Source organism: Pteronotus mesoamericanus, unplaced genomic scaffold (assembly GCF_021234165.1).
Source record: "Pteronotus mesoamericanus isolate MK-2021 breed Mesoamerican mustached bat unplaced genomic scaffold, CSHL_Meso_final contig_226, whole genome shotgun sequence".
NCBI classification, from domain to species: Eukaryota; Metazoa; Chordata; class Mammalia; order Chiroptera; family Mormoopidae; genus Pteronotus; species Pteronotus mesoamericanus.
Window position 1 is genome coordinate 390,371 of NW_026555093.1, and position 24,860 is coordinate 415,230.

General features: G+C 40.9%; 1 protein-coding gene across 1 annotated transcript in view; it reads right to left on the reverse strand.

Moving 5' to 3' along the window:
- The window catches only part of F8 (coagulation factor VIII), a 207,744-nt gene that overhangs the window by 130,274 nt on the left and 52,610 nt on the right, over positions 1-24,860 (reverse strand). The window contains exons 6-7 of the mRNA XM_054572236.1: positions 21,995-22,111; positions 17,891-18,112 (exon numbers count right to left, since the gene is read on the reverse strand). Coding sequence (XP_054428211.1) covers positions 17,891-18,112; positions 21,995-22,111 — 339 coding nt within the window. The remainder of the gene's footprint in view (positions 1-17,890; positions 18,113-21,994; positions 22,112-24,860) is intronic.

Sequence of the window (24,860 nt, forward strand, 5' to 3'; positions counted from 1 at the left end):
CTTTCTGGAACTGGCTCTGAGCTTATCACTCCCCAACTCCCAAATTATAAACAAGGAGACTTGAGGAACTACATACTCTCAACATATGGAAGCTTAGGTCAGACCAACTCACCATTCCCACAGTCACCTAATGATTTCTGTTGGGTTGGCCAAAAAGTTAGTTCCTTTTTTATTTCCCTTAAAATGGTTCTAGTGGTGCTTAGCTGTCTTTAACTTCATTTGAAACAATTTTGTTAGTTAGGTTGTATTGTGACAGCTGTAATATCAGTGTGCACTTAAAAATAATCAAAGTTGGTGAATTTTTGTGTAGCCATTTTAATATTGAAGATGGAAGAAAATAAGCAACATTTTTGGCATATTATGCTTTATTATTTCAAGAAAAGTAAAAATCCAACTGAAATGCAAAAAGATTTGTGCAGTGTATAGAGAAGGTGATGCAACTGATCAAACATGTCAAAAGTGGCTTGAGAAGTTTCATGTTGGAGATTTCTCACGGGATGATGCTCCATAGTTGGGTAGACCAGTTGAAATTGATAGCAATCAAATCAAGACATTAGTTGAGAACAATCAATGTTATACCATGTTGGAGATAGCTGACATACTTAAAATATCCAAATCAAACACTGAAAATCATTTGCACCAGCTTGGTTATGTTAATTGCTTTGATGCTTGGGTTCTAATCTAAGTTAAGAGAAAAAAACCTTCTTGACCACATTTCTGCATGCAATTCTCTACTTAAAGGTAACAATGACATTCTGTTTTTAAAACAAATTGTGATGGATGATCAAAAGTGGAAACTTTACAATAACGTGGAACAGAAGAGATTGTGGGGCAAAAGAAGTAAACCACCACAAACCACACCAAAACCCAGTCTTCGTCCAAAGAAGGTGATGTTGTATATATGGAGAGATAGAAAAGGAGTCCTCTATTACTAGCTCCTCCCAGAAAACCAAACAATTAGTTCCAGCAAGGACTGCTTCCAATTAGACCAACTGAAAGCAGCACTCAGCAAAATGTGTTCAGAATTAGTAAACAGAATATGTATAATCTTCCATTAGGGTAACACAAGACTATATATTTCTTTGATGACCAGGCAAAAACTGTTACAGCTTGGCTGGTAAGTTCTGATGCATCCACTCTATTCACGAGACATTGCACCTTCAAATTTCCATTTATTTAGGTCTTCACAAAATTCTCTTAATGGAAAAGAATTTCAGTTCTCTGGAAGACTGCAAAAGGCACCTGGAATAGTTCTTTGCTCAAAAGAATAAAACAATTTGGGAAGGTGGAATTATGAAGTTGCCTGAAAGATGGCAGAAGGTAGTGGAACAAAATGGTGAATACACTGTTCAATGAAGTTATTGGTGAAAGAAAAACTATGACTTTTATTTTTACTTAACACGAAATGAAACTTTTGGCCAAAGTATATTTATTCCATTGAAGTATGACACAAAACATTGATTTATTAACAGCTTATCTGGAAAAATGTTATGGTAGATATAAATTTCAAGATGCATTCCAAGTTCACAAAAACATGAAAAGGTAGAACATAAAAGAAATATGTTATATATTTTAAGAACATATCTGCCTGCGACCAGTTAGAAGCCATATCAATCACATCTTTATGCTTTATAAAATGTAGGTAATAATTCCCACCCTATCTATGCCATAGGGCTATTTTGAAGATCAATACTAACAAAGGAAATCCATTTACTGAATGATGAGGAATAGGGCAGACTTCAGAAGCAGCAAACAACTAGTCTGGGGTTTACACAGGTTTAAATATAATTCATTGTAGAACTAAAAACGGAAGATTTTATTTGAGGTCCAATAAGGCAAAACATTTTTCTGAAAAAAAAAGGATTAAAATCAGAGAAAATAAGTTCTCAAAGAATAAAACAAAACAAGACATGCAACAAAATCCTCCTAAACTGATTCTGGCTCAGACTAGACAATGACCAAGCTGCATAAAAATAAATGACTTATTTCTCTGTGCCCATATGATCAACTTCCTGACACTCACCCAGTAAGACATACTTTGTCCCCTATGTTTTGTCAAAAATTCCATAAATATTATATAACAGATGAATAAAGAGATCCTTATTCTTCATCACTACATTATGTCACCCACAGAACATAAAGGGAAAATGGTGGATACAGAGTAACATAAAATCTTTCTTCCAAGACAATCAAGGAACCTAAAAAAATGGTTAATTCAAGAGGGATAGGACGGATCCAAGATGGCAGCAGAACAGCAGGCAGCTCTGTTCCTGGGCACTCAGACACGGACTGGAATTGCAGTCAGAACATAGAGCTGAGAGTTAGTAAAAGTGTGAGGGATAGGGTACACAGAGGAGAGCATGGTGAGTGCGCAGGAGGACGCGTGTACCGGCCGTGCGGGGCGTCCGGGGACCGATGACCCGGGCTTGCCAGGCGGACCGCCACCGCTGCCCAGCCCAGCACTGCTGGCTGCACAGAGTTGGGGCGGCTGTAGATCGGCTCCGGACCCGCGAGCTACCAGGGCGGCGAGAGGAGGCCTGCGAGGTGCGGGCTCAGAAACCGCACCGCGGAACGGGCAGGCCGGGAACAGGCAGGCCGGAGGCTGAAGACCGTCCGGAGGGAGCAGGCACAGCACGCTGTCACCTCCTGGTGCTACAGCAGAGCTGAGGGGATCCTCCCAGCGCCGTCCGGGAAGCATTCAGGGAGAAACTGTCCCTAAAACTGCCGGAGGCCCCATCAGGAGGGGGGCCCGCCCGGACCCTGGGAGACTGTGTGGTTTTGGGGGAGAGGGAGCACGGGGAAGACAGGACCCGCAGGGACCCGCGCTACAGCATGGGGGCCATAGAGAAACTCTTTGCAAAGGGGGGCTGAGACGTACCTAAGGCTTGGCAGGGACCCGGGCGCGTAGGCCTATGCGCCCCCCCGCGGGCGAGGGCCGCACGCAGCAGCTTTGCGAACCAAAATACGCAGAGGCAGAGAATCCCTGAAGGAGCGGGAGGACCCGACCCAACACCGCTCGCAAGCCGAGGGCAGAGCAGAGTGCCCAGTTCGGCCGACCCGGAACCCCCGGTGAGAGCGGCAGGCTCCGGTCTGGAAGGCCGGAGCTGGGTGCCTGGGATTTGCTCCAGTCAGCCGGAGCCCTTCACCGTCGGGCGAACCCAACCCCCACCTGCGGGATTACAGGCTGCGCGGAGCGGCGAGGTCAGGCCCAGGAGCTTCCTGCTGCCCTGTACCTTCCCTCGGGGGAGAGAAGAAAAAGGCCCTTCGCCAGACACTAGGTGCTGCACGGCTGCTCCGCCCGATCTACTAAACCCAGCGGAGCAGAGAAAATAGAGGCAGGCGCAACAAGACGCTGTCCTCTCTCCTGCAAAGCTGTTTACCATTCATTGCATAGCCTTCAAGTGTGGGCATAATGGGGCACCAGGTTTTATAATATACTTTATTTCAGATCTCATATATTGCTCGTCCCTTCTCTCACTCCACACTACCTCCTGCCTCCTCCTTCGTATATTTGTTTTTCATTCTGGTTTTCTCTTGCTACGACTTGTTTCTATCCCGCACTATTACTATCGCTCCCCGCTCCAGCCTCTCAAAACCATTTGTGATTGTCATCAGCCATCGCGCTCTCCTTCGCCAGGTCTTAAAATACCCTTAGTCTCTCTCCACCTTTATCCTCAATCTTTGCTCATAGGTAGTGGATGAGCTGGTTGTCGTTACACTTCTTCAGTCTTATTTCCAGATAGTGACTATCTTTGTCCCTCAAGTCTCAGATTCCACGGTTCCCCTCTCCTTCTCCATTTTGCCTCCCTCCCGCCCCTCCCTTTTTTGTTTTCAATGTTAATTTTTGCCTGTCTTAGCCGGGTTTCCCACCACCCCACCCCGCCCCCGCCCACACTCTTAGCATTCCTTCTCCCTCTATCCTCTCAAAATAACGTCCCTTTCCTCTAGACATCTCTTAAGCGCTTCTGTCCTTCCTTGTGCCCTCTTATTCCCATTCCGCTTATATAAATCTTGGCTCATTGGTTTTGATATCTCTGTGGTGGCAATTTTTCTACAATTTTATATTTTTTTGTGGTTGTCTGTTTTTCTCTCTCACTAAATATATACAAATATATATATTTTTTTTCTTTAAATTTTGGTTTTAACCTACTACTGTAAGATTCTCCTCTCTCACTCCTTTCCACCTTCCCTCCTCCTTCTTTTAGTAACAAAGTAAATTTTCTTTTCTTTCCTTCTTTGCCTTGTCTCTATTCCCTACTCTTATTATTGCCCCTCCCTCTACCCTTACAAAATCTCTTTTCTTTCAGTTAGTCATCTCATATTCATTTTTCTTTTCTTATAATAGTCTAAATCTCTTCACACCTTTATTAATATAAGCACATTGGGTATTGATAATGTAATCATGGGTGGGCGATATCTTTGCAGGTGTGGGTCTGCTTCCTGGGCTCTTTGGGTTTTGTTTTGGCAGCACCTGTACAGCAGTATACAAGACGTGGAGGTTGGAGTGACTCTCAGTCAGTCAACCAGAAGGAAGAACCCACCAAAGAACACCTTAACAAGAACCAAAACCCAATTACAACCACATAAAAGGCATAATGGGCAGTGCAAGAGCATCAAGTGCAGGTGATCAAGGAGACTGCACCACTGAGTCCCACAGGTCTCCTACCACAAAAGATCACACTACAGAGACAGGGAGTCAGGGCAGATCAAGCTAACAAGGAGAAAAAAACAAGAAGAGCCACTTGGAATGGGGAGACAATAAAACAATCCCCAATCAGAAGGAAAGGAAGAATCGCCAGAACAACTGCTAAATGAAATGGAGGCAACCAGAATATCAGACATTGAGTTCAATATAATGGTTACAAGGATGCTTAAGGAGCTCAGTGAGAACTTCAAAGAATTTCAGGGGAGCTTCAAGGAACTTACTGTGAACTACATGAGTGTGAAAAAGGACATAGAAATTATCAATAAGAGACAAGAGGAAATGAAAAATACAGTGTCTGAAATGAAGAACACAGTAGAAGAAATTAAAAGCAGGTTAGATGAAGCAGAGGATCGAATCAATGAGCTGGAAGCCAACATAGAGAAAAATTCCCAGATAGAGCAAAAGAATTTAAAAAGATTCAAAAAGAACAAAGAGGGGTTAAGGGAACTGCAGGACAACATGAAACATAATAATATCCATATAATATGGAAACCAGCAGGACAAAAAGAGGAGCAAGAGATAGAAAACCTGTTTGAACAAATAATGACAGGAAACTCAGCCCTAACTTGATGAGAGAAAAAGTCACACAACTCCCAGAAACACAGAGGGTCCTAATCAAGTTGAACGCAAAGAGGCCCACTCCAAGACACATCATAATTAAAATGACAAAATTCAAAGACAAAGAGAGAATCTCAAAGACAACAAAGGAGATACAGATAGTAACATACAAGGGAGCTCCGATAAGGCTAGCACATGATTTCTCAATAGAAACACTACCAGCTGGAAGGGCATGGCAAGAAGTGTTCTAAGTAATGAAAATCAAAGGCCTGTGACCAACACCAGTCTACCAGTAAGGCTCTCATTTAGAATGAAAGGCAAAATGAGTTTCCCAGGCAAAAGAAGGCTAAGAGACTACACCTCCACCAAACCAGCATTGCAAGACACGCTAAAGGGACTATTTTAAGAAGATGAAGAGAAAGAGTGAGAGAGAGAGGAACAGAGGTACAAAAGGGAAAGATGGCAATGAATAAGTACTTATCAATAATAACCTTAAATGTAAATGGATTAAATGCTCCAATCAAAAGACATAGGGTAGCTGAATGGATAAGAAAACATGACTCGCATATACGCTGCCCATAGGAGACCCACCTTGGAAAAAAAAGACCTACACAGAGTGAAAGTGAAGGTTTGGAAAAAATATTCCAAGACAGAAGGGGGAAAAAAAAGCCAGCACAGCAATACTTATATCAGACAAAATAGATTTCCAAACAAAGGCCATAAAAAGAGACAGAGACGGTCACATCATAATGCTGAAGGGACAAATTCATCAAGAAGACATAAACACCCCGGCTTGTGGACTGAGTGCTGGATTGTGAACTGAAAGTTCACTGGTTCAATTCCCAGTCAAGGCACATGCCTGGGTAGCAGGCTAGGTCCACAGTTCGTGGTATGTGAGAGGCAACAGACTGATGTAGCTTTTGCACATTGTTTGTCTCCATCTCTCCTTCCTTTCCCCTCTCTTTAAAAGTGAATAAATGAAATCTTTTTAAAAATGAACTTAAAAAAAGAAGACATAAACATTGTAAACATATATGCACCCAAAATAGGAGCACCCAAATATATAAGGAAAATCTTGGAAGACTTCAAGAAAGATATAGACAGCAACACACTTATAGTAGGGGACTTTAGCATCCCACTATCAACAATGGAAAGATCTTCCAAACAAAGGATTAATAAGGATATTGTGGCACTGAATGACACCCTAGATCCAATAGACTTAATTGACATACAGAATATTTCACACCAAAGAAGTAAAATATACATTCTTTTCAAATGCACATGGAACATTCTCAAAGATAGACCACATGATAGGACAAAAAACAAGCCTCAACAAATTCGAAATTGAAATCATATCAAGCATTTTCTTGGACCAAAATGGCTTGAAACTAGAAACCAACCTAAAGGAAAATTCAAGAACAGTCACATTAATGGAGACTGAATAAGATGTTTTTCAACAATGAATGAATTAACAACGATATCAAGGAAGAAATAAAAGCATTTCTGGAAACAAATGAAAATGAACCCACAACAGTCCAAAACCTATGGGACACAGCGAAGGCAGTCCTGAGAGGGAAGTTCGTAGCAATACAGGCTTAGCTAAAAAAAGATAGAAACATTTCAAATAAACAACATAACCCTACAACTATAAGAACTGGAGGAACAAAAACAAACAAAGCCCAGAACAAGTAGAAGGAAAGAAATAATCAAGGTCAGAGTAGAATTAAATGACATAGAGATTAAAAGAACAATTCAAAGGATCAATAATTCAGGAGCTGGTTTTCTGAAAAGAGCAACAAAATTGACAAGACTCTGACCAGACTCATCAAGAAAAAAAGAGAAAGGAACCAAATAAATAAAATCAGAAACAAAAGTGGAGAAATTACAACTAATACCACAGAAATGAAAAGGATTGTAAGAAATTACTATGAACAACTATATGCCAAGAAATTTGAAAACCTGGGTGAAATGGACACATTTCTAGAAGCATACAATCTCCCAAAACTGAATCAAGAAGAAGCAGAAGGCCTCAGTAGACCAATAACAGCTAGTGAAATTGTAGCAGTAATAAAAAAAAAACTCATAGTACATAAAAACCCTGGACTAGATGGCTTCACAGGAGAATATTACAAAACATTTACAGAAGAGCTAACCCTTGTCCTTCTCAGACTATTCCAAAATATCAAAAAAGGGTGAAGATTCCCAAGCTCTTTTAATGAGGCCAGCATCATCCTAATCCCCAAACCAGATAAAGACACAACAAAGAAAGAAAACTACAGACCAATATCACTGATGAACACAGATGCTAAAATCCTCAACAAAATATTGGCAACCTGGATCCAGCAATGTATTAAAAAAGGGCATATATAATGATCAAGTGAGATTCTTCCCAGGGATGCAAGGGTGGTACAATATTTGCAAATCAATAAAAAATACATCACATAAACAAAAGGAAAAGCAAAGATCACATGATCATATCAATAGATGCTGAAAAGGCATTTGATAATGTACAGCACCCATTTATGATAAAAGCACTCAGCAAACTGGGAGTAGAGGAAGCATACCTCGACATAATAAAGGCTATGTATGAGAAACCTACAGTCAACATCATACTCAACGGGAAAAAACTAAAAGCTTTCCCACTAAGATCAGGTACAAGACAAGGGTGTCTTCTTCCACCATGTCTATTCAACACAGCCGCAGTGATCAGATAAGAAAAAGAAATAAGCGGCATCCAAATTGAAAAGGAGGAAGTAAAACTGTCATTGTTTGCAGATGGCATGATAGTACGCATAGAAAACCCTACATACTCCACCAAAAAAGCGACTTGACCTAATAAATGAATTTGTGAAAATGGCGGGATACAAAGTCAATATTCAGAAATGGAAGGCATTTTTGTACACCATCAATGAAATGCTGGAAATGGAAATTAAGGGAAGAAATCCCTTTTATAATAGCAACAAGGAAAATAAAGTACCTAGGAATAAACTTAACCAAGGAGGGTAAAAGACCTGTACTCAGAAAACTACAGAACATGAAGAAATTAAGGAAGACACAAATTAATGGAAACATATGCTGTGTTCATGGATTGGAAGAATTAAAATGTCCATACTACCCAAAGCAATTGATAGATTTAACACAATCCCTATTAAAATACCAATGACATATTTCACAGATAGAGAATATTTAAAAAATTTTCATGGAACAATAAATGACCCCATATAGACTCAGCAATTTTGAGAAAGAGTAAAGTAGGAGGGATCACAATACCTGATATAAAACTATACTACAAGGCTTCTGTAATCAAAACAGTCTGGTACTGGCATGAGGATAGACATATAGATCAATGGAACAGAATACAGATCCCAGAAAAAAACCCAAATTTCATGTCCATTAATATTTAACAAAGGGCCAGGAGCATAAAATGGAGTAAAAATAGCCTCTTCAATAAATGGTGTTGGGATAGCTAGACAGCTACATGCAAAAAAAAAAGAAACTCTACCACCAACTTACATCATACACAAAAATAAACTCAAGGTGGATAAAAGACTTAAATATGTCACAACACCATAAAAGTCCTAGACTTTTAGGCAAGATAATTTGTAGGCACAACTTGTAGGCAAGAGAGGGAGAGAAGATGGCGGAGGAGTGAATGGGAGTCACGCTGACCTCCTCCCAAAACCAAACTGGAATTGCAACTAAATAATGGAGTAATCACCTGGAAAGCAGTGGAGCGATACTGGGAGAGGAGCCTTGGTGCCGCGGACAGTGGATTCGACTCTCACACATCCCAACGGGTGAGAAGTGTGGTGGAGGCTTGAGAGGGTGGGCTGGATGCCAACAGGAACTGGCACCAGAGGGACATTGAAACAGCCAGTTAGCTCCCCCTGAGAAGAACGGGGTCTGAATCATAAACAGGAACCCCTGAACTACAGCAGCTAAAGCCAAGAAAATACAGACAAAACGCAACCCCAAAAAGCTTAGGGGTGCTCTCTGCCAGAGACAGGTGGCTGGGGATGCAAAAAGACATTTAAAGGGCAAACGCAAAAGTTGCAGTGGCAGCCACCCTCCTTGATCGCTGGGTAGAGGCGGCAGCAGGGTGGGCTGGTGCCTGGGAAAAGACTGGTGAGGAAAACTTTGAGAAGAGAACTGACTCTGCGGCCGGCGGAGCCCGGGTGATAACGCACTTCCCACTCTGCAGCTACCATCTCGCTCAGGCATAAGGGAATCAATTAACCTGCCTTTTGTGCGCTCCGCACACAGCTTGTACGTGTGTGAGCTGCAGGGCTGAGTGCAGACTGGCTGTGAGAGCCTTGAGGAGAGAATGGAGATGGAGGCGTTGGGGAAAGAACGGGAGGAGGAATCAGTGAGCCTGGACTCCCTCCCCCGTTCGGTAGTCTCCGTTGTGTGCTGGAAAGGCGCGCCCCCAAAGAGGCAGAAGCGGGGCGCGCATGAACCAGACTGCCTGCAATGGAAACGCAGGCCACACAGGTGGTGGATCCTGGGCCAAAGGGGTCACAGAACTGCCCAGAGACCCTGAGGAGAGACTAGAAACGGAGGCATTGGGGAAAGAACGGGAGGAAGAACCGGGGAGTCCCGACTCCTTCTCCTTGCTGTAGTCTCCATTGCGCGGGAAGAGGCCACACACCCAAAGAGCCAAAAGCCAAAAAGCACACATAGACACCCCCAAAACACCCAGAGCAGGCGCGCACGCTTGCGCCAAGTGACCGGCGAGGGTTGGCGAGCGTGTGTGTGACCCACGCGGGCTGGCGAATGCTTGCACCGGCCGGCAAGGCCTCACACAGACTGGCACCCATACGGCCTGCGAGGGAGTGCGCAGAGCAGCAAAAGCAGGCATAAATTGACCTGCCCGCCGCGATTGCGGAGCGGCCCAAAAATTAGTAGAGCTGCCCAGAGTCCCTGGAGGAGAGACCAGAAACAGGATTAACCGGAGAGTCCTAGAGCTGATTCCCTCCCATTTCCGTAGTCCCCATTTGGCGAGGGCAAGCAACGCACCCAAAGAGCCAAAAGCGGGGAAAACACACAATAGAAGACCCTAAACTGACCACTGCTGCGAAGCTCGCGTGCCAAGGGGGGCCAGATGAGTACGCGAGGTCGCGCATAAGCCCCCTGGTCCGGGGCAAGCACATGCGAGCCCAGGCAGGTCGGGGACTCTGCCGCGCTGGGAACGCGCTCCAGGAGCCCGTGAGAGAGCGCAGAGAGATCCCAAAAAATAGCCCAGCCCTGACCGAAGGGGTCACAGAGCTGCTCCAAGCAGGAGTCAGACACAGGCATTTGACTCCTGAAAGGCTCAAACAAACAACCCAAGGCCCTATAGGGTCAACAACTGACATCATCAGAGGCAAGCCCAGAAAGAAAAGTAAAGGACAAAAATACTTAACAGACTCTCACAAAAATGGGAAGAAAAAGAAGTTCCCCTCAAATGAGTGGAAAAGGGGACTCCCCACAGAGAGAGCTCAATGAAATAGAGGCAAGGGAACTATCAGATATGGAATTCAAAACAATGGTTCTAAGGAAGCTCAATGAGCTCAGCCAGCTCAAAGAGAACTATGAGAAACTGCAGAGAAACTATCAGGATCTTACAGCAAACTATATCAGCCTGGAAAAGGACATAGAAACTATCAAGAAGACACAAGAGGATATGAAGAATACCATTTCTGAATTGAAGAACACAGTAGAAGGAATCCAAAGCAGGCTGGATGAAGCTGAGGATCGAATCAGTGAGATGGAGGACAAGAAAAAAGCTCCCAGAAAGAACAAGAAATGGAAAAACGGCTCAAAAAGAATGAAGAGGCATTTAGGGAAATGCAGGACAACCTGAAACACAATAATATCCGTATAATAGGGATAACAGAAGGAGAAGAAGAGGAGCAAGGAATAGAGAACCTCCTCGAAAAAGTAATGATGGAAAATTTCCCTAATTTGTGGATAGAAAGGCTCTCATGGATCCAGGAGGCACAGAGGACCCCACTCAAGAGGGACTCAAGGAGGTCCACTCCAAGACACATCATCATTAAAATGACAACTATCAAAGACAAAGAGAGAATCCTCAAGGCAGCAAGGGAAAAAGAGTAAGTAACATACAAGGGGGCCCCGATACGCCTAGGAGCTGACTTCTCAACAGAAACACTGCAAGCCCGAAGGGAATGGCAACAAATATTCCAAGGCATGAAAAGCAAGGGCCTACAGCCAAGGCTGCTCTACCCAGCTAGGCTCTCCATTAAAATAGACGGGGAAATACGGAGTTTCCCAGACAAAAGAAGGCTAAAAGAATACATCTCTACCAAACCAGCACTCCAAGATATGCTCAAGGGACTGGTTTAAGCAGATGAAGGAAAAGAATGAGACAGAGGGGAACACAGGTACAAAGAGAAAAGATGAGTAACTTTCTACCAGTAATATCTCTCAAAATGAATGGACTAAATGCCCCAATCAAAAGACACAGGGTAGCTGAATGGATAAGAAAACATGACCCACACATATGCTGCCTAGAAGAGACCCACCTCAGAGCAAAAGACCTACACAGATTGAAAGTAAAGGGATGGAAAATAATATTCCAAGCAAATGGGCATGAGAAAAAGGCTGGCGTTGCCATACTTGTATCAGACAAAGTAGATTTCAAAACAAAGGCCATAAAGAGAGACCCAGAGGGGCACTTTATCATACTTAATGGAAGAATCTATCAAGAAGACATCAACATTTTAAACTTATATGCTCCCAATATAGGAGCCCCCAAGTTTATAAGGAAATTGTTGGATGACTTCAAAAAAGATATAGACAGCAACACACTGATAGTAGCGGGTTTCAACACCCCACTGTCAAAAATGGACAGATCTTCCAAACAAAACATTAATAAACATATCGTGGCGCTGAATGACACACTGAATCAAAGAGACTTAACTGACATATATAGAATCTTACATCCCAAAGAAGAAAAATACACATTCTTTTCAAATGCTCATGGCAGTTTTTCAAAGACAGACCACATGATAGGACACAAAGCAAGCCTCAGCAAATTCAGGAAAATTGAAGTAATACCAAACTTTTTCTCCAACCACAAGGCCTTGAAACTCGAAATCAACCTCAAAGAGAAACTTCAAAAACTTGCAAACTCATGGAGACTGAACAGTACACTATTAAACAACGAATGGTCAATAATGAGATAAGAGAAGATTTCAAAAAATTTCTGGAAACAAATGAAAATGAACAGACAACAGTCCAAAACCTATGGGACACAGCAAAGGCGGTCCTGAGAGGGAAGTTCATAGCAATACAGGCTTACCTAAATAAGATAGAAACATTTCAAATAAAAGACCTAACACTACAACTTCAAGAACTGGAGAAACAACAACAAATAATTCCCAGAGCAAGTAGAAGGAAGGAAAGAGTCAAGATTAGAGCAGAACTGAATGCCATAGAGACAAAAAGAACAATTCAGAGGATCAACCAATCCAGAAGCTGGTTCTTTGAAAAGATAAATAAAATTGACAAGCCTTTAAGCAGACTCATCAAGAAAAAAAGGGAGAGGACCCAAATTAATAATATCAGAAATGAAAGAGGAGAAATAACAACGGATACCACAGAAATACAAAGGATCATCAGAAACTATTATGAACAGTTATATGCCAAGAAATTTGAAAATTTTGATGAAATGGACAAATTTTTAGAAAAGTATAATCTTCCAACACTGAAGGAGGAAGAAACAGAAAGCTTGAACAGACCGATAACAGCTGGGGAAATTGAAGCAGTAATCAAGAAACTCCCAGCACACAAAAGCCCAGGGCCAGACGGTTTCCCAGGAGAATTTTACAAAACATTTAAGGAAGAGCTAACCCCTGTCCTTCTCAGACTATTCCAAAAAATCCAAGAGGAGGGAAGACTGCCAGACTACTTCTATGAGGCCAGCATCACCCTGATCCCAAAACCAGATAAAGACCCTACAAAGAAAGAAAACTACAGGCCAATTTCGCTGATGAACATAGATGCTAAAATCCTCAACAAAATATTGGCAAACCGCATCCAGCAATACATTCAAAACATTATCCATCACGATCAAGTGGGATTCATCCCAGGCATGCAGGGATGGTTCAATATACGCAAATCAGTAAACGTGATAGACCACATAAATCAAAGAAAAGACAAAAACCACATGATCATCTCGATAGATGCAGAAAAAGCATTTGACAAGGTACAGCACCCATTTATGATCAAAACACTCAGCAAAATGGGAATAAATGGGGCATTCCTCAAAGTAATAAAGGCCATATATGAAAAATCTACAGCTAATATCATACTGAACGGGCAAAAACTGAAAGCTTTCCCACTAAGATCGGGAACACGACAAGGATGTCTGCTCTCACCGCTTCTTTTCAACATCGTATTGGAAGTCCTAGCCACAGCGGTCAGACAAGAGAAAGAGATAAAAGGCATCCAAATAGGAAAGGAGGAAGTAAAGCTATCATTGTTTGCAGATGACATGATAGTGTACATAGAGAACCCTGTAGACTCTACCAAAAAACTCCTCAACCTAATAAGTGAATTTGGCAAAACAGCAGGATACAAAGTCAACATTCAGAAATCAAAGGTGTTTTTGTAGACCAGCAATACAATAGAAGAAGAAGAAATCAGAAAAAAAATACCATTTGATATAGCAAGAAAAAATATAAAGTACCTAGGCATAAATTTAACCAAAGACACAAAAGACCTCTATGCAGAAAACTATACAACATTAAAAAAAGAAATTAAGGAAGACAGAAATAAATGGAAACATATACCGTGCTCATGGATTGGAAGAATTAATATCCTCAAAATGTCCATACTACCCAAAGCAATTTATAGATTCAACGCAATCCCTATTAAGATACCAATGACGTATTTCAGAGAAATAGAATAGACATTTCAAAAATTTATAGGGAACCATAAACGACCCCGAATAGCCAAAGCAATTTTGAGAAAGAAACACAAAATAGGAGGGATCACAATACTGGACATCAAACTCTACCACAAAGCCACCATACTCAAAACAATCTGGTACTGGCACAAGAACAGACCCATAGACCAGTGGAACAGAATAGAAAGCCCAGAAATAAGCCCAGGTCTCTATGGGCATCTAACATTTGACAAAGGGGGCAGAAGCATAAAATGGAGCAAAAACAGCCTCTTCAACAAATGGTGTTGGGAAAGCTGGACGGCTACATGCAAAAAATTGAAATTGGATCATCAGCTGACACCATACACATAAATAAACTCAAGATGGATAAAAGACTTAAATATAAGTCGCAACACCATCAAAGTCCTCGAGGAGGACATTGGCAGGAAACTCTCAGATATCCCACGCAGCAACTTTTTCACTGATATGTCTCCTAAAGCAAGGGACATAAAGGAAAGAATAAACAAGTGGGACCTCATCAAAATAAGAAGCTTCTGCACGGCGAAAGAAAACATCAGCAAAATTAAAAGGGAGCCAACCCTATGGGAAAATATATTCACTAATGATACATCAGATAGAGGTTTCATCTCCAAGATATATAAAGAACTCACTCGACTCCACTCCAAGAAGACAAACGATCCAATCAAAAAATGGGCAAAGGACCTGAGCAGATGCTTTTCTAAGGAAGAGATACAGAGGGCCCAGAGGCATTTGAAGGGATGCTCAGCATCACTAGCCATCAGAGAAATGCATATCGAAACCACCATGATGTACCACCTCACACCGGTCAGAATGGCCTTCATAAACAGATCCACAAACAACAGGTGCTGGCGAGGCTGTGGAGAAAAGGGAACCCTAGTCCACTCTTGGTGGGAATGCAGACTGGTGCAGCCACTATGGAAAGCAGTGTGGAATTTCCTCAGAAAGCTGAAAATGGAACTGCCTTTTGATCCAGGGTTTCCCCTGCTGGGACTATACCCTGAGAACACCAAAACGCCAATGCAAAAGAACCTATGCACCCCAATGTTCATAGCAGCACAATTTACAATAGCCAAGTGTTGGAAGCAACCTAAACGCCCATCAGTAGATGATTGGATCAAAAAATCATGGTACGTATACACAATGGAATACTACGCAGCAGAAAGGAAAAAAGAACTAATAAACTTTGCGACAGCATGGATGGAACTGGAGAGCATCATGCTAAGCGAAATAAGCCAGGGCGCGAAAGACAAATACCATATGATCTCACCTATAAGCGGAACCTAACCAACAATGCAAAGATGCAAGGAAAATATGACCAGCAACACTGAAAGGAAAAGAAATCAATAGAGACAAGAGGGAAGGGGGGGGGGCAGGGAAAGGGAAGGGAAGGGGAAAGTCAAGGAACATATAGCAAGGACTCATGGACAAAACCAAAGGGGAAGAGCTGAGGGAGGGAAGGTGGGAGAGGGCAAGGTAAAGTGGTGGGGGTGAGGCAGAGACAAATGTATTTAAAAAGTAAATAAATTTAAAAAAAAACAAACAAACGAAAAAAAAAAAGCAAGTTGTAGGCAAGAAAATTTCAGATGTTCCATGCAGCAATATTTTCATCAATATGTCCCCGAGGGCAAGGGACATAAAGGAAAGAATTAACAATGGGACTACATCAAGTTGAAAAGCTTCTGCATGGCTAAGGAAAACATCAGCAAAATTAAAAAGAAGCCAACCGTAAGGGAAAATATATATGCCAATATTACCGCCAACAAGGGTTTGATCTCTAAAATATATAAAGATCTCTTACAGCTCCAGGCCAGGAAGACAACAATCCAATTAAAAAATGGACAAAGGACCTGAACAGACACTTCTCCAAAGAGGGCCTAGAGACATAGGAAAGGATGCTCAACATCACTAGCCATCAGAGAGATGCAAATTAAAATCACAATGAGATACCACTTCCCACTAATCAGAATGGCCATCATTAACAAATCGACAAACGACAAGTGCTGCTGAGGATGTGGAGAAAAGGGAACCCTAGTTCACTGTTGGTAGGAATGTAGGCTTGTGCAGCCACTGTGGAAAATAGTATGGAATTTCCTAAAAAAAAAAAAAAAAACCCTAGATGGAACTGCCTTTTGACTTGACAGCTCCACTGCTGGGATTATACCCTAAGGATCCTGAAACACCAATTCAAAATCACCTATGCATCCCAGCATAGGTGTTCCTAGCAATGCTATTTACAATAGCTAAGTGCTGGAAACAGCCTAAGTGCCCATCAGTAAATGAGTGGGTCCAAAAACTGTGGTACATTTACACAATGGAATGCTACACAGGAGAAAGAAAAAGGAACTCTCACCCTTTGCAACAGCATGGATGGAACTGGAAAGCATTATGCTAAGTGAAATAAGCCAAACAGTGAAATAAATACCATATGATCTCCCTCATAAGAGGGACCGAATCAACAAAACAAACAAAGGAATAAAAAAGACCCAGAGACGCAGAAATAAAGAACAAACTGACAGTGACTAGAGGGGAGAGGTAAAGGGCTATCAGGGGAAAGAAGGGGAAGGCTCAAGTCAAGGAACATGTACAAAGGACTCATGGATGAGGACAATGGGGTGGGGATTGTCTTTAGGAGCAGGGATTGGATGGGGTAGAGGAGAGCAGTGGGGGAAAATGGAGACAACTGTAACTGAACTACAATAAAAAAAGAAAAAAGGAAAAGAAAAGAACAGAGAATAATGAAGAAATAAAATGAGTGATAGGACAAAGAAGTCCTGTTGAACATGGAGTTTAGGCCTCCTCCACCTTTTCCTCCAATAGCGCTCAATGGCCACAACAGAGGTTTAGGCAAAGAGGCTTGATGGATTGATTCAAAATTAAGAGTTAGCAGAAGGAATGCATAAGTAGGAAAATGGGGGTGAGATGATTATGTAATATGAATTTATATAGCCTGTAACTACAAATGAGGTCACATTAACAATAGTTTGAAACTCTAGCTACTATTGTTCCAAAGTGCTTTCACAGGAACTTTGACCCTTTGCAAAGTCCCCATCATATAGTCCTTAAAAGCCTCATGTGGTACTTCAGGTATACTCACCAACTTCCATTCCCATGTTGCTTCTGCCAGTATCCACTATCCCTTTGAGTTTTCCAGCTGTCTTTCACCTCCTACCAGGTATTTGCAGAGTGCCTCCATGTGCACTAATTTTCTGGTGTGATATTGAGCATTGCAGTATCCCCTTACATTTGCTAGTTATTGTTCTGGGTATCTCTACTGATATGCTGGAGCTCTTGTGTTTACAACCTGAGCAGTGTTGTTTTCTTCCCATTTCCCTAAATTTATCATAAAACAGTTATTCAACTATGTATGACCTGCCATGTCTCTCCACAGGATCAAAGTCTTGTTAATGGGATCAGGCTGGAAAACCAATAATATGCTGACCTCCTCACTTTTGTCACTTCATTTATCCATAAACCATCTGCCTTACCTCTATCACAGGTATTTAACTAAAAACTCACCAACACTACAAATACTCAAGCCCTCTTATACTCAAGGTAAAATCTTTACTCTGAAAACTGGTAACCAGGAAATCTCAGTTGAGGTCTAACTAACAATCCTACACTGGGCGGTGGACAGTAAATTCCAATAAATAAGAGTTGGAGACATAATGTTAGTTTTTAAGATCCACAGTTATTACCATGTTGGTGGGAAGAGATATGGCAATACAGTAGAAACTGGCCAAGGTCCATTAGAAGTGTCTGAGCAGTAAGGAAAGTTATTGGTGAGATTTTCAAGGAGGCCTGTCGATGGTTCCTCACAAGAAATGTGTGATCTTCAAGGAAAATTGAGTGCACTTCAGGGGTGGTGCCCATTCCAATGACATGCCAATATACCGATTTCTTGTGACACCCAATCAGACCTATAAAGTAAAAATAAGATAGCTATTATCATGAAGAGAATTTGAAATGGAAACATTTCCTGAGATAGAATGAACAAATTGACCTTATAAATTTTATTATCTTGACTTGGAACCAAACTTTCTAAGGACACTGGGGTACTGTGAAAGCAACAGCTCTTGCCAAAGTCACCAATGACTGTCATGGTGCTAAATCCAATGGACATATTTTAGTCTTCATTTGCACCTGTTGACCATTCATTCCTTCTTAAAATTCTCTCCTCCCCTGGCCTCTATGCCAATACCTCTCTGGGTTTTGTTCCCTTATTGCTTAGACTACTCCTTCTTCTGTCTCCTTCCCTGATCCTTCTTTCTCTACTCACCCATTAGGTGACAGATCACCTCAGTGCTCAGCTTTGGCCTTATTCCTTTGTTAACCAATATTTTCTCCCTAAACAATATTATCCACTCTCGTGGTGCTAATGATCATCCATATGCTGATAACTCTACTGTTTTAGACTTCTACAACTCCAGACTAATACAATAACCTTTTCAATATCTTCACCTGGATTATTCATAAAACCCACACATCCAAAATCAGATTTGAGATCTTCATTACCTCATCTTCTTTCTAGAGTTCCTTATTTCAGTGAATGGCACCATCCTGTATTCAATTATTCAAGTGAGAGTTATTCTTGTCTCCAATCTCACTTCTCACATCCAGTCTAACACCAATTATGACAATGCAATTAATAACACTGCCCTGGCTAGTGTGGCTTAGTGGATTGAGTGCTGGCCTGCAAACCAAAGGGTCGCCAGTTCGATCCTCAGTAGGGGCACATGCCTGGGTTGCTGGCTAGGCCCCAGTGGGGGGTGCTTGGGGGGTGGCCACACATTGATGTTTCTATCCCTCTCTTTCTCCCTTCCCCTCTCTCTAAAAATAAATGCATAAAATCTTAAAAAAATAAAGTCTGTCTGATTAAAAAAATCACACTAATATTTACTTGTTTTATTGCAAGCACTGTCCAAAGTATTTTATGTTTTTTAAAAGATTTTATTTATTTATTTTTAGACAGAAGGGAGGGGAGGGAGAAAGAGATGGAGAAAAACATCACTGTGTGGTTGCCTCTTGCACACCCCCTCCTGGGGACCTGGCCCACAACCCAGGCATGTGCCCTGACTGAAAATCGAACCAGCCATCCATTGGTTCACAGGCCGATGTTCAATCCATTGAGCCACACCAGTCAGGGCTATTTTACAAGTTTTACCTCATTTACTCCTCACAGTAACCCTATGAATGTAGAAATTATTATCATCATCCTTCTCTTAGAGGAGAGGAAACTCATGCCCAGGGAGGTTAAGTAACTTGCTGAAATTCAAACCCAAGCAGCTGTATGTTTAGATTTCACAGTGTTAACTACTAGGGTACAGCTGTTTTCTATTTTGGCTCTTGCAGCTTTCATATATAAGTTTGTATATATAGCTTCATATATATAAAAGCATCATGTATAGTTTTATGTATGTGTAAACATATATATGCAGTTTTCACTGTCCTTACTACCTCTACCATATTGAGCCAAGCTAGCTAGCTACCATTATCTTTTTTTAAAATATTTTTTTATTTTTTAGTTTTTATTTTTTGTTCAAATACATTTGTCTCCACTCTCCCACCACCACTTTCCCCTCCCCCTCCCCCCATTATCTTTTTTCTGAGCCACTGGAAGAGCTTCTTTACAGGTCTTCCCACACCTGGTTATACTTCCTTTCAAACTTCTAACTCACAAGGAAACTAGTGTGATATGTTTGCATTTCAGATCTGATTACAGTATCCTTCAACCCAAAACTCTTCAGTGACTGCCATTCAATATAGAATCAAATCCAAACTCTTGGAAGATCTAGAAAGCCCTAAATGGCTTGATCCCTAGTACCTCTCCAGTCTCATATCACTTCATTTCCCTATTAACTAATCTTGTTTCAAAGCTCAACTTAAATGACACTTCCCTTAGGGAAGCTTTCTCTGATTCCCCAGTCTAGATCAGTGTCCTTTATTATATGTTCACATATAATTATGTAATTTTCCTTCAAAGAAATTCTTGGTTTGTAACTTTGAATTTATTATTATAATTATTTGATTCTTACATGTGTGCCTATTATGCTATAAGCTAACATGAGATCAGGGATTTGCATGATTTGAAAGTTAATTTCTTTTTCTTTTTTTGAGAGTACAGTGCCTTTATTTTACAGACTGAACTAGTTTCCAAGAGTACTTATGGTTAACACATTTCCACCACACCTTTCAGTAATGGTGTTTCATAATACATTTTCTTAGCTGAGGTATAACTGACATGTAACATTAGGTGTACAAAATAATTTGATAATTATATATTGCAAAATGATCACCACAATATGTCCTGGTAACATCCATTAATGTTGAATTAACATATATATATTTTTTAATTCATTTTTTTGTCCAAATACATTTGTCTCTGCCTTCCCACCACCACTTTCTCCTGCCCCCCCTCCCCCATCTCCCTCCCTCAGTCCTTCCCCACTTTGGCTTTGTCCATGAGTCCTTGATATATGTTCCTTGACTTGACCTTTCCCTTCCCTCTCCCCGCCCACCCCTCCCTCCTTCCCTCTTGACTCTGTTGGTTTCTTTTTTCTGGAAGTTAATTTCTAATTCTAAAATCATACATAGAATTATTGGAAATACAGAAAATAGTAACAAAAATATCCATCCTTGTCCTTTATTATTTTCTTGTGTTTCTAAATTTTCCAACTTTCTCTTTCATGATTTACACTCTAGTTTTACTGTAGTACATCTTCAATGGCTCCTAAGGACTACCATTTCTAGAAATGTCTTTATTCTTCCTCCAATGCTGAAAAATAATTTGGCTCTGAATTCTAGGTTGAAAATTACTTTTACCTTAGAACTTTAAAGATATTGCTTCATTATATTGCCAGTCTAATTCTCATGTCTTTGTATGTGACCTATTTCTCTCAGGGGAAGCTTAAATATCTTCTCTATGTTTTCTGGAATTCCACAATCATTATTTTGTGTTGAGATCTTTTTTTTAAAAAAATTATCTTGTTGAGAAATTTTAATAAAAAGATTAAAATCTTTTCATTCTTAACACATTCCTTTGATTTTTAAAATCTGTTTATATATATATATATATATATATATATATATATATATATATATATAATATCAATCTCTTCTTGTTTTACTTTCTGGGAGATGTTCTCTATTCTACCTACCTTCTATTGAGCTTGTATTTTGACCATTGTATTCCTAATTTTTGTGAGCATATTTTTGTTTTAATTGTTTTTCATAGAATCCTATTATTACTTTATTGATAGAGTATTTTGTTTTTTAATCTTTACTGTATTTTTTCCATTACCATTTAGTCCCCTTATACCCCCCTCCCTGATGCAGTATTTCATTGAATATTTCTACAAATACGAATTAGAGCTTTTGAAAAGTTCTCTTCTCACTCAAGCATTATTGCTTCTGAGATCAGAGAAGATTGGGCACATTCAGGGTGGTATGGCCATAGATACCAAGCATTACTTCTTTTTCTTCTGGGATTATTATTTTCTTTGTTTATCTTTGAATATCCCTTTTATGTTTCAGATTTTTAAAAATATCTGTTCAACTTTGGTTGTCCACTTATAATTAAGCAAAAGGAAAGAGAGATCTGTGAACTTTGTGTACATGGGCAGGCCTTCATTTTTAGGAATCTGGAAGAGGAATCAGCCATTGTACTTTAAGACCCTCCACAAGAGGCCCAGATTCAGTGGGCTTTCCTCCTGGGTGCATGGTTATCTGTGGAAAACTGGAGAAAAGAGCTCTGGTAGTGAATGCTGAAGCCCCTGAAGATTCTTGAGCAAGTGTGTACATACCTGGGAGAGACCGGTTTACATAGCCATTGATTGTGTGTATTTCAGGCTGGGCCCAAGCAGATGCAGGATCCACAGTATGTGCGGAGGACTCATATGTTTCTGAATGCCAACTTTTCCCTGATGAGAGAGGATGCAAATGTAGGGTCAGCTAAGTGTCTGTCTTATGACTGACTCTCCCTTTCTCCTTCCCTCTCTCCCATGGGGCAAAGATTGCTCATACCTTAAGCATTTTTGTCAGCACAGTAGGAATGTATGACTTGCCTTCAGAGTCAGTAAGAGAGAGGGAGTAGACATGTAGGGTCAGCTAAGTGTCTGTCTCATGACTGACTTTCCCTTTCTCCTTCCCTCTCTCCCATGGGGCAAAGATTGCTCATACCTTAAGCATTTTTGTCAGCACAGTAGGAATGTATGACTTGCCTTCAGAGTCAGTAACAGAGAAGGAGTAAACAATTACTAAAAGGCAAGCATTTCTGGCTCAAACTGATGATCTCTCTATTTGTCCATGACAGGGAAGGGATAATGACAAATGATAACTAGGAAAATAGAGATTATTTGCCCCATAAGAATTTCATTCTATTCATTTGCTTATTTAAAAGAGAAGGGCCCTGGCTGGTGTGGCTCAGTGGACTGAGTGCTGGCCTGTGAACTGAAAAGTTGTCTGCTCGTTTCCCAGTCAGGGCACATGCCTGGGTTGTAGGCGAGGTCCCCAGGAAGGGGCGCATAAGGGGCAAGTACACATTGATGTTTCTCTCCCTCTCTTTCTCCCTCCCTTCCCCTCTCTCTAAAAATAAATAAAATCTTTAAAAAATAAATAAAAAGGAAGGAGGTGAAAATCATCCTAGGAAAGATATGTCAGTTCTTGTCCCTGCATTAATTGTTTTATCAAGTTTGTATTAACAAAAGCACAAGAACCTGAAAGTTTCCCAACCTATCCCATGAAATTAATAAGAGTGAAAGCACTGTAAACATCATTACTGGACAGTAGCTCCTTAAAGTTGCCTCTTTGTGTGAAGGACTGGCAGCCAATGCTGAAGCTTCCTAAAGCACCCAGCCTTTGTGGAAATTCTCATAAGTTCATTTATCTGTTCATTCACTAATTTGTTTATTCATCCAAATATATCTACTGACCATTACTGAGTGCTAGGCACTGGTAACAGAGAATGCAACCTCTGCCTTCAAGGTACTTACAATTTAGTTTGAATAGGCAGAGAAGCTGACAATTATAATAAAAAGTTAAGAGTGATGTGATAGAGATGGAAACAGGGTATTATGGGAACAGAGAGGATAAGAAACTTCATTTTGTTTAAAGGGAAAGGGACATGAGGTCAAAGAAGATAAATATTAATTAAAGCAGACAATGATGATTTAGTATGTTAAGGAAGAAATTCAAGCTGTTGTGGAAATATATAAAGAGCCCAAAACTGCAACTAGAGGTGATGGGGGAACTCAAGAGCTGGAAAATTTTAGTTTTAAGTAATAGTTAATAAGCTTAGTAGTTAATGTATGTAAAAAGCTATGGTTTCAGGAACTGAAGGTGTGGCCCACCCTGATTCCAGGAGACTGAAAGCAATTTGACTTTTGTGTTCCAGAGGGGCTGCAAGAAATCCAGATGGTACCTGAGCCATTGTGCTCCAGGAAGAGACATCTGCCACCCAGGAGATGGAAAAAGGGAATCACCCAGGACACAGGACAAAGGACACAGATAGAAAGAATCACTCAGGACACAGATAAAGAATCACTGGTCAACAAATGAAAGGATGCTAGGGAAATTGCTGGACTGCAGCTTTTATCTGATTAACTTCTTTCCTGAGTTCCAAATCCCTTATCTACATTTTTTCCTCCTTATAAAAAAGGCTGGCTTGAAAGGAAATGGAAGACGGTCTTTTAGGGTACATAATGCACCCTAATCATGAAATTCTCAGATCACCAGACATCCGAATAAAACACACATAAAGATTCAATCCCTGTCTCTGCTTATTGGTTCTTGTAGTGACAGGCAGCATGAACACCAACTTTTCCTGTTTCGGAAGGAGGAGAAACTCATTTGGTGTGAAGGAGGAAACAGGCTTTCCAGGCAGAAGAAACAACATAAACAAAGGTCTGGATGAAAGAAAAAACATGGCATATTTGGGTGAAATACAAAATGTGTTCAGTGTGGCTGGAGTCTGGATGATGAGGTAGGAAGAGGAACACAATTTAGGTGTATTTGTGTTAACAAGTTTGCATTTTTTCTCTTATGGTAAAATGAAAGGATTTTAAAGGCTAGCGTGGCAAGATCAATTTTGTATTTCAGTAAGCTCCCTCTGGCTGCTATAGTAATAATGGAGTGTCAGGACATACAAACAGACAGGGAGACTAATCAGGAAAGAGATTACGGGGGGCTCAATTCAGAAGATGGCAGTGTAAGAGGGTAAGAGAACAGATGATCATGTTGTTATTGTCCGTTATATAATGATTAGGAGGAGGAAGAGGCAGAAGTACTAACACTATGGGGGACCTATTCTGTGCCACATAGTGTTTGAAGTTATTTAATTGAAATCACTCACAAGTATCATATGAAAAAAGTACAGTTGACCTTTGAATAACATAAGTTTTTAACTATGTGGATCCACTTATACACATTTTTTTTTCGATAATATCTGGTCAGCCCTAAGTATCTGCGGGTTTCACCTCCTTGGAGTCAACCAACTGCTGGTTGAAAACAGTACAGTTGGGTATCCTAGGATGTGGAAGACCAACTGTATGCATTTCTTTGCCATTTTATGTAAGGGACATGAGCATTCACAGATTTTGGTTTATGAGGGAGCCTCCTAAAACCAATTCCCTACAGATACCGAGGGATGACTAAGCTTAAGTTTTGGGGGAG